At 59.9% G+C, this 9,885-nt stretch overlaps 3 protein-coding genes across 3 annotated transcripts; all 3 read right to left on the bottom strand.

Annotated features, from left to right (window-relative positions):
* Positions 1-8,490, bottom strand: LOC138684642 (feather keratin 2-like). The gene is made up of 2 exons (XM_069778618.1): positions 8,143-8,490; positions 1-463 (listed from the first exon to the last, which is right to left on the bottom strand). The coding sequence occupies exon 1, from the start codon at positions 8,479-8,481 to the stop codon at positions 8,170-8,172; it is 312 nt and encodes a 103-aa protein (XP_069634719.1). The 5' UTR covers positions 8,482-8,490; the 3' UTR covers positions 1-463; positions 8,143-8,169.
* LOC138684641 (feather keratin 2-like) lies at positions 460-786 on the bottom strand. Its single transcript, XM_069778617.1, has one exon. The coding sequence runs from the start codon at positions 784-786 to the stop codon at positions 475-477; it is 312 nt and encodes a 103-aa protein (XP_069634718.1). The 3' UTR covers positions 460-474.
* LOC138684640 (feather keratin-like) lies at positions 4,324-4,644 on the bottom strand. Its single transcript, XM_069778616.1, has one exon. It carries the CDS (start codon positions 4,633-4,635, stop codon positions 4,324-4,326), a length of 312 nt encoding a protein of 103 aa, XP_069634717.1. The 5' UTR covers positions 4,636-4,644.
* Positions 8,491-9,885: the final 1,395 nt, after the last annotated feature.

Below are 9,885 nucleotides of genomic sequence, written 5' to 3'. Positions count from 1 at the left end.
AGAAAGGAAGAGGAGGCGTCAGGCTGGGATGCAGTAGAACTTTATTGAGAGAAAAATAGAGTGAAAAGGCAGGAGCGTCAAGTGGAAGGGAGCTGGTCTGAGGTGCAAGTAGGGCAACCATGAGCTAAGATCCCTTGCATGCACTAGATTTTGCAAGACCATCCTGAGGTCTTTCTGCCCTGTGGTGGGAATAGCTGACGGAAGTTCCTGATGGTCTTTGGCTTGTGGGAAGGTGGTTGCAGCAGAGAGTGTGGGACATAGCAGAAGGGGCGATGCAAAGAAGGAAGATGGAGAAGAGGAGGTACACGGGCCATGTTTCCAGCCAGCATGTGCTTGGCCCTTTCCTGCTTCCTTGCTTGCTGCCTTAAGAGGAAGAGCCATGGACTGCAAACCCATGTGCCAGCAACAGCCCGGAGGTGCATCCTAAATTCATGCCGAGGCTTCCAGAGTGTGGGTAGTTGGCGTCAGGGGCCCTTAGCATGGGTAGCAGCCTCTTCTGCCGCCGAAGCAGCCCAGGCCTCCGAAGCCGTAGCCGCCCAGGCCTCCGAAGCCACCAGAGATGGGCACTCCCTGGGAGCTGAGGACGTTGCCCACGGCAGCCGATGAGGAGGATCCGACGGCGGTGTTCTGGGGGAAGGAGCTGAGGATGGGTCCTGGCAGGGTGACCACCACGGCGGGAGGCTGGATGACGACGCGGGAGTCCTGGCACTGCTGGACACAGGGCTCGTTGCAGCTGTTAGCCAGTGGGGTGGGTCCGCAGGGGCGGCAGAGGTCGTAGCAGGCCATGTCTGTGGTGTGGAGGGGCCCTGGAAGAGAGGGTGTTGAGGAAGCAGAGGGGCGTGGGGACGCGAGGGGCAGTGTTGCAGGAGGGCGAGGGGGTGGGGAGGCCCGGTGTGGGTCCGGGGGGAGTGTGGCGGTCAGGGCTGCTGAGGCTGGGGGCAGAGCGTGGTGGAAGAGACGGTGCAGGTGGGGCAGGAGAAGGAGGGGAAGGGGGTTGAGGCTCACCTTGTTGACGGTGGAGGAGAAGGCGTTGGGAGAAGTGTGTGAGGGAGAGAGGTGCTGGGCTGGCTTTTATGCTGGTCGCTGAGTGCCTGAGGGGGCGAGACAGTATTTGTGCATGATGTCATTTTACAGCAACTAGCTCTTTCATTCCACAGCCTCACGAATAATGGGGTGGGGTGTGTCTCCCTTGCCGCAATTCTCCAATTTCACGTCCTCCTCTTGAGGATGTGTCCGTCTGACCCTGGCGGCAGCTTTTAAGTGTGGCTATTAGAATTCAAAGGCTTGGGGTTGATGGCACGTGCCATCGCACTCTGCAGACATTGGGAAAACGTAGGAGAGGTGGGGTGTCATCAGTGAGGTCATCCCGTGGCAGTCGTGTGGTGTGGTTTTTGGGTGGGTTGTGAAGAGTGGGCCCCGTTTCCTCAGAGCCCTGGCAGGCTGGTCTGGTCTTTGGAGGTGTGCCAGGCGTGAGACGCTGCCCCTTCCATCGCGTTCGGTCCCTCTCTGCCTTGCTCCCAGCTCGCTAAGGCTGTCTTTAGGCCTGGCCTTTCCCCTTGGGTGTGCTCTGTGGGAGTCTCGGTGCCCCTCTTGCTGGTGGGGTTGTAGCTGGGAGAAGGGAGGCTGCCTGTGTGGGCTCGTGGCCCCTTGGTGCCGTCCCTGGGGCTGGGGCTGGCAGTGCAAGGGGTCAGAGGAGGGCTGTTTGCAGGAGCAGGCCGTTGTCCCGGCAGCCCTGGTTCAGAGCTCGCAAGCCCTGTGCCGTGGGGAGCCCTGCCAGGCTCGCCAAAGGCTTGTGTTGGCCCCTCCGTAGCGCTGCCCTTCGTAGGGGCCGGCAAGTTTGCAGCCTGGGCTCTGGCGTGACACAGATGTGGGGCACGTTGCAAGGGCAGGTGAGTTTCAGAGCAGCCCGTGAGTGTGGCGAGAGGCTGAGGGGCAGTGGGAGCGGCAGGCAGGGGCGGAGGTGAGCCAGGGCCTTTGGGGTCTGTAGTTGGGGTGAGTGCCGAGGGGTGAGGCCATTTCTCTGCAGGGCGTGTGATGGGCAGAAGGAGGATTTAGACATTGCTATGGGTAGTTAGAGGTGAGCACGCTGCATATGGCTGCAGAGCCAAGGGCTTGGTGGTGGTAGACGTATGGCGAAGGGTTGATGACTGGCAATGCCTGCCCCAGTTGAGCCAAGGTGAGTGTTTTGCGGGCAGTTTGTCAGGTGAGCAGTGCTTGTTGCTGAAGAAGAGGAAGGGTGGTAGGAATGATTGCTGTGTGACTGGGTGGACGCGTGTCCGTGGGGCCTGAGGGGTTGTAGCCACAAATGCGGAAGGAGCTGTCCGATAGCCTTGTGAGGCCCCTCTCAATTATCTCGGACAGGTCATAGCCCCTGGGCGCGGTTCCTGATACTTGGTACACAGCTCTTTGCCCTCCTATCTTGAAGAAGATCAGGATGGAAGATCGGGGTAAGGAGATGCCAGTGAGCCTGGTGTTGTTCCTGTGGACGGTGATGTAGGAAGTCTTCCCGGAAAGCGCTGCCAATCCCAGGACGGACAAGAAGGTGATGGGGAGTGGTCGGCGTGAATTTACAAAGGGGAAATGGTGCTTGACCGACCTGCCTGTTGTCTGCGTTGAAGAGATCAGCTTTGTGGTCGCAGAGAGAGGTGTGGCTGGTGTTTCTCTCAACTCTCTTGTAAAGCCTTTGACGCTTTCTCCCACTGCATGGTCAGAGGCTGTAGGACCGACACTGTTCAACACCATCAGCAAAGTCCTGGGCAGTGTGTCGGAGTGCCCCATCAGCGAGTTGGCAGATGATGCAAAACCTGGAAGAGAGGCTGAGGCACTGGAAGACTGTGTTGCTTTACCGAGAGAGCTGGAGAGGCTGGTGATCAGGTCAGAGAGGAATCTCCTGAAGTTGAACAGGAGGAGACAGAAAGTCCTGCATCTGGGGAGGAATCGCGCCGGGCCCCAGGACGTGCTGGGGGCCGCCAGCTTTACTGAGCCCGATCTTGTGGTGCTGGTGGAGAACGAGCTGCCTGCGAGGCAGCAATGCGCGCTTGCCGCAGAAGAAGCCAAGATTCTTCAGGGTGGTCTTGGGAGAGCGTTTTCAGCAGGTCATGGGAGGTGATCTTGCTTTCTCTTCGCTGCTGGTGAGGCCCCGTGTGGAGTCCTGTGTCCAGCTGAGGGCTCTCCGGTGGAGGAAGGACATGGCCTTGGTGGGGCGAGTCGAGTGGAGGCAGGGCCACCAAGACGCTGAAGGGACTGGAGCATCTTTGGTCTGAGGAGGAGAGGAGAGAGCTGGGAGGCTTTTCAGCCAGGAGGGAAGCCCACGCAGGGGACATGTCATCACTGTGTCTAAATCGCATGTGGCGGGGCAACGTGGACAGGGGAGTCAGACTCTTCTCATCGGTGCCCACGGCCGGGTCAAGGGTGAATGGAGAAAGCTGACAAGACGTGCCATTTCCTTGGCAGAGAAGGCAGCCCCTTTTCAGTGTGAGGGTGGTGAAGCAGTGGAACTGGTTGCGCAGAGAGGTGTTGGAGTCTCCGTCCTTGGAGATGCTGAAAACCTGACTGGACGTGGTTGTGGAGAGCCTGCTGGCGCTGAGCCTCCTTGAGCAGTTTGTGTTGAACTAGATGATGTGCAGAGGTTCCTTGCTAAATGATTCTGTTGGCTGTGCTTCTGCTTGGTGTGTTGCTCAGAGAGTCGTGGTGGGGAAGAGGGTTGGTGTAGTGTGTGCCGCCACAGGGAGCTTGTGTCAGAGGCATGGGTAGAAGTGCATTAGCGTGTCCCAGCCTTTGTTTGGGTAACTGAAAGGGTTGTGTCATGGGCTGGAAGGCCCGCCGTGGCGGTGTGTGGTGATGTTGCTGCTGGGGACATACTTCCTAAGAGAGGTCTTGTAGGCCCTTTGCAGCCAGCCCGATGGCCTCTGGAGGCCTGGCTTTGTGCTGGGTGAGGTTGGAAGAGCCATGGGAGAAGAAAGGAAGAGGAGGCGTCTCAGGCTGGGATGCAGGAGAACTTTATTGAGAGACCAAAAAAAAGAGCGAAAAGGCAGGAGCGGCAAATGGAAAGGAGCCACTCTGAGGTGCAAGGAGGGCGACCGTGAGCTGAGGTCCCTTGTGTGAGACAGATCTCGGCAGAGCTCCTAGATCTTCCCGCCCCACGAGGTGAGCAGCACACTGGAGGTCCCCAGTGGTCTTTGGCTTGTGAGAAGGTGCTTGCTTTGTGCCTTGAGAGAAGGAGCCGTTGTTACTGAGCCCGTGTGCGAGCAACATGCTGGATGGAGGTGCATCCTCGATCCATGCCGTGGCTTCCAGGGTGTGGGCGGTTGGCGTCAGGGGCCCTTAGCAGGGGTAGCAGCCTCTTCTGCCGCCGAAGCAGCCCAGGCCTCCGAAGCCGTAACCGCCCAGGCCTCCGAAGCCACCAGAGATGGGCACTCCCTGGGAGCTGAGGACGTTGCCCACGGCAGCCGATGAGGAGGATCCGACGGCGGTGCTCTGGGGGAAGGAGCTGAGGATGGGTCCTGGCAGGGTGACCAGCACGGCGGGAGGCTGGATGACGACGCGGGAGTCCTGGCACTGCTGGACACAGGGCTCGTTGCAGCTGTTAGCCAGTGGGGTGGGTCCGCAGGGGCGGCAGAGGTCGTAGCAGGCCATGTCTGTGGTGTGGAGGGGCCCTGGAAGAGAGGGTGTTGAGGAAGCGGAGGGGCGTGGGGACGCGAGGGGCGGTGTTGCAGGAGGGCGAGGGGGTGGGGAGGCCCGGTGTGGGTCTGGGGGGAGTGTGGCGGTCAGGGCTGCTGAGGCTGGGGGCAGAGCGTGGTGGAAGAGACGGTGCAGGTGGGGCAGGAGAAGGAGGGGAAGGGGGTTGAGGCTCACCTTGTTGACGGTGGAGGAGAAGGCGTTAGAAGTGTGTGAGGGAGAGAGGTGCTGGGCTGGCTTTTATGCTGGTCGCTGAGTGCCTGAGGGGGCGAGACAGTATTTGTGCATGACAGCATTTTGCAGCAACTAGCTCTTTCATTCCACAGCCTCACGAATAATGGGGTGGGGTGTGTCTCCCTTGCCGCAATTCTCCAATTTCACGTCCTCCTCTTGAGGATGTGTCCGTCTGACCCTGGCGGCAGCTTTTAAGTGTGGCTATTAGAATTCAAAGGCTTGGGGTTGATGGCACGTGCCATCGCACTCTGCAGACATTGGGAAAACGTAGGAGAGGTGGGGTGTCATCAGTGAGGTCATCCCGTGGCAGTCGTGTGGTGTGGTTTTTGGGTGGGTTGTGAAGAGTGGGCCCCGTTTCCTCAGAGCCCTGGCAGGCTGGTCTGGTCTTTGGAGGTGTGCCAGGCGTGAGACGCTGCCCCTTCCATCGCGTTCGGTCCCTCTCTGCCTTGCTCCCAGCTCGCTAAGGCTGTCTTTAGGCCTGGCCTTTCCCCTTGGGTGTGCTCTGTGGGAGTCTCGGTGCCCCTCTTGCTGGTGGGGTTGTAGCTGGGAGAAGGGAGGCTGCCTGTGTGGGCTCGTGGCCCCTTGGTGCCGTCCCTGGGGCTGGGGCTGGCAGTGCAAGGGGTCAGAGGAGGGCTGTTTGCAGGAGCAGGCCGTTGTCCCGGCAGCCCTGGTTCAGAGCCCGCAAGCCCTGTGCCGTGGGGAGCCCTGCCAGGCTCGCCAAAGGCTTGTGTTGGCCCCTCCGTAGCGCTGCCCTTCGTAGGGGCCGGCAAGTTTGCAGCCTGGGCTCTGGCGTGACACAGATGTGGGGCACGTTGCAAGGGCAGGTGAGTTTCAGAGCAGCCCGTGAGTGTGGCGAGAGGCTGAGGGGCAGTGGGAGCGGCAGGCAGGGGCGGAGGTGAGCCAGGGCCTTTGGGGTCTGTAGTTGGGGTGAGTGCCGAGGGGTGAGGCCATTTCTCTGCAGGGCGTGTGATGGGCAGAAGGAGGATTTAGACATTGCTATGGGTAGTTAGAGGTGAGCACGCTGCATATGGCTGCAGAGCCAAGGGCTTGGTGGTGGTAGACGTATGGCGAAGGGTTGATGACTGGCAATGCCTGCCCCAGTTGAGCCAAGGTGAGTGTTTTGCGGGCAGTTTGTCAGGTGAGCAGTGCTTGTTGCTGAAGAAGAGGAAGGGTGGTAGGAATGATTGCTGTGTGACTGGGTGGACGCGTGTCCGTGGGGCCTGAGGGGTTGTAGCCACAAATGCGGAAGGAGCTGTCCGATAGCCTTGTGAGGCCCCTCTCAATTATCTCGGACAGGTCATAGCCCCTGGGCGCGGTTCCTGATACTTGGTACACAGCTCTTTGCCCTCCTATCTTGAAGAAGATCAGGATGGAAGATCGGGGTAAGGAGATGCCAGTGAGCCTGGTGTTGTTCCTGTGGACGGTGATGTAGGAAGTCTTCCCGGAAAGCGCTGCCAATCCCAGGACGGACAAGAAGGTGATGGGGAGTGGTCGGCGTGAATTTACAAAGGGGAAATGGTGCTTGACCGACCTGCCTGTTGTCTGCGTTGAAGAGATCAGCTTTGTGGTCGCAGAGAGAGGTGTGGCTGGTGTTTCTCTCAACTCTCTTGTAAAGCCTTTGACGCTTTCTCCCACTGCATGGTCAGAGGCTGTAGGACCGACACTGTTCAACACCATCAGCAAAGTCCTGGGCAGTGTGTCGGAGTGCCCCATCAGCGAGTTGGCAGATGATGCAAAACCTGGAAGAGAGGCTGAGGCACTGGAAGACTGTGTTGCTTTACCGAGAGAGCTGGAGAGGCTGGTGATCAGGTCAGAGAGGAATCTCCTGAAGTTGAACAGGAGGAGACAGAAAGTCCTGCATCTGGGGAGGAATCGCGCCGGGCCCCAGGACGTGCTGGGGGCCGCCAGCTTTACTGAGCCCGATCTTGTGGTGCTGGTGGAGAACGAGCTGCCTGCGAGGCAGCAATGCGCGCTTGCCGCAGAAGAAGCCAAGATTCTTCAGGGTGGTCTTGGGAGAGCGTTTTCAGCAGGTCATGGGAGGTGATCTTGCTTTCTCTTCGCTGCTGGTGAGGCCCCGTGTGGAGTCCTGTGTCCAGCTGAGGGCTCTCCGGTGGAGGAAGGACATGGCCTTGGTGGGGCGAGTCGAGTGGAGGCAGGGCCACCAAGACGCTGAAGGGACTGGAGCATCTTTGGTCTGAGGAGGAGAGGAGAGAGCTGGGAGGCTTTTCAGCCAGGAGGGAAGCCCACGCAGGGGACATGTCATCACTGTGTCTAAATCGCGTGTGGCGGGGCAACGTGGACAGGGGAGTCAGACTCTTCTCATCGGTGCCCACGGCCGGGTCAAGGGTGAATGGAGAAAGCTGACAAGACGTGCCATTTCCTTGGCAGAGAAGGCAGCCCCTTTTCAGTGTGAGGGTGGTGAAGCAGTGGAACTGGTTGCGCAGAGAGGTGTTGGAGTCTCCGTCCTTGGAGATGCTGAAAACCTGACTGGACGTGGTTGTGGAGAGCCTGCTGGCGCTGAGCCTCCTTGAGCAGTTTGTGTTGAACTAGATGATGTGCAGAGGTTCCTTGCTAAATGATTCTGTTGGCTGTGCTTCTGCTTGGTGTGTTGCTCAGAGAGTCGTGGTGGGGAAGAGGGTTGGTGTAGTGTGTGCCGCCACAGGGAGCTTGTGTCAGAGGCATGGGTAGAAGTGCATTAGCGTGTCCCAGCCTTTGTTTGGGTAACTGAAAGGGTTGTGTCATGGGCTGGAAGGCCCGCCGTGGCGGTGTGTGGTGATGTTGCTGCTGGGGACATACTTCCTAAGAGAGGTCTTGTAGGCCCTTTGCAGCCAGCCCGATGGCCTCTGGAGGCCTGGCTTTGTGCTGGGTGAGGTTGGAAGAGCCATGGGAGAAGAAAGGAAGAGGAGGCGTCTCAGGCTGGGATGCAGGAGAACTTTATTGAGAGACCAAAAAAAAGAGCGAAAAGGCAGGAGCGGCAAATGGAAAGGAGCCACTCTGAGGTGCAAGGAGGGCGACCGTGAGCTGAGGTCCCTTGTGTGAGACAGATCTCGGCAGAGCTCCTAGATCTTCCCGCCCCACGAGGTGAGCAGCACACTGGAGGTCCCCAGTGGTCTTTGGCTTGTGAGAAGGTGCTTGCTTTGTGCCTTGAGAGAAGAAGCCGTTGTTACTGAGCCCGTGTGCGAGCAACATGCTGGATGGAGGTGCATCCTCGATCCATGCCGTGGCTTCCAGGGTGTGGGCGGTTGGCGTCAGGGGCCCTTAGCAGGGGTTGCAGCCTCTTCTGCCGCCGAAGCAGCCCAGGCCTCCGAAGCCGTAGCCGCCCAGGCCTCCGAAGCCACCAGAGATGGGCACTCCCTGGGAGCTGAGGACGTTGCCCACGGCAGCCGATGAGGAGGATCCGACGGCGGTGCTCTGGGGGAAGGAGCTGAGGATGGGTCCTGGCAGGGTGACCAGCACGGCGGGAGGCTGGATGACGACGCGGGAGTCCTGGCACTGCTGGACACAGGGCTCGTTGCAGCTGTTAGCCAGCGGGGTGGGTCCGCAGGGGCGGCAGAGGTCGTAGCAGGCCATGTCTGTGGTGTGGAGGGGCCCTGGAAGAGAGGGTGTTGAGGAAGCGGAGGGGCGTGGGGACGCGAGGGGCAGTGTTGCAGGAGGGCGAGGGGGTGGGGAGGCCCGGTGTGGGTCTGGGGGGAGTGTGGCGGTCAGGGCTGCTGAGGCTGGGGGCAGAGCGTGGTGGAAGAGATGGTGCAGGTGGGGCAGGAGAAGGAGGGGAAGGGGGTTGAGGCTCACCTTGTTGACGGTGGAGGAGAAGGCGTTGGGAGAAGTGTGTGAGGGAGAGAGGTGCTGGGCTGGCTTTTATGCTGGTCGCTGAGCGCCCGAGGGGTGAGTCAGCCTTCGTGCATGATGTCATTTTGCAGCAAGCAGCTCTTGCATGGCCCATCCATGCAAGTAATGAGGCGGGGTGTGTCTCCCTTGCCGCAATTCTCCAATTTCACGTCCTCCTCTTGAGGATGTGTCCGTCTGACCCTGGCGGCAGCTTTTAAGTGTGGCTATTAGAATTCAAAGGCTTGGGGTTGATGGCACGTGCCATCGCACTCTGCAGACATTGGGAAAACGTAGGAGAGGTGGGGTGTCATCAGTGAGGTCATCCCGTGGCAGTCGTGTGGTGTGGTTTTTGGGTGGGTTGTGAAGAGTGGGCCCCGTTTCCTCAGAGCCCTGGCAGGCTGGTCTGGTCTTTGGAGGTGTGCCAGGCGTGAGACGCTGCCCCTTCCATCGCGTTCGGTCCCTCTCTGCCTTGCTCCCAGCTCGCTAAGGCTGTCTTTAGGCCTGGCCTTTCCCCTTGGGTGTGCTCTGTGGGAGTCTCGGTGCCCCTCTTGCTGGTGGGGTTGTAGCTGGGAGAAGGGAGGCTGCCTGTGTGGGCTCGTGGCCCCTTGGTGCCGTCCCTGGGGCTGGGGCTGGCAGTGCAAGGGGTCAGAGGAGGGCTGTTTGCAGGAGCAGGCCGTTGTCCCGGCAGCCCTGGTTCAGAGCTCGCAAGCCCTGTGCCGTGGGGAGCCCTGCCAGGCTCGCCAAAGGCTTGTGTTGGCCCCTCCGTAGCGCTGCCCTTCGTAGGGGCCGGCAAGTTTGCAGCCTGGGCTCTGGCGTGACACAGATGTGGGGCACGTTGCAAGGGCAGGTGAGTTTCAGAGCAGCCCGTGAGTGTGGCAAGAGGCTGAGGGGCAGTGGGAGCGGCAGGCAGGGGCGGAGGTGAGCCAGGGCCTTTGGGGTCTGTAGTTGGGGTGAGTGCCGAGGGGTGAGGCCATTTCTCTGCAGGGCGTGTGATGGGCAGAAGGAGGATTTAGACATTGCTATGGGTAGTTAGAGGTGAGCACGCTGCATATGGCTGCAGAGCCAAGGGCTTGGTGGTGGTAGACGTATGGCGAAGGGTTGATGACTGGCAATGCCTGCCCCAGTTGAGCCAAGGTGAGTGTTTTGCGG

The sequence above is a fragment of the Haliaeetus albicilla genome, chromosome 3 (assembly GCF_947461875.1).
Source record: "Haliaeetus albicilla chromosome 3, bHalAlb1.1, whole genome shotgun sequence".
In the NCBI taxonomy this organism is placed as follows: Eukaryota; Metazoa; Chordata; class Aves; order Accipitriformes; family Accipitridae; genus Haliaeetus; species Haliaeetus albicilla.
This window is presented reverse-complemented; position numbering and strand designations above follow the sequence as displayed.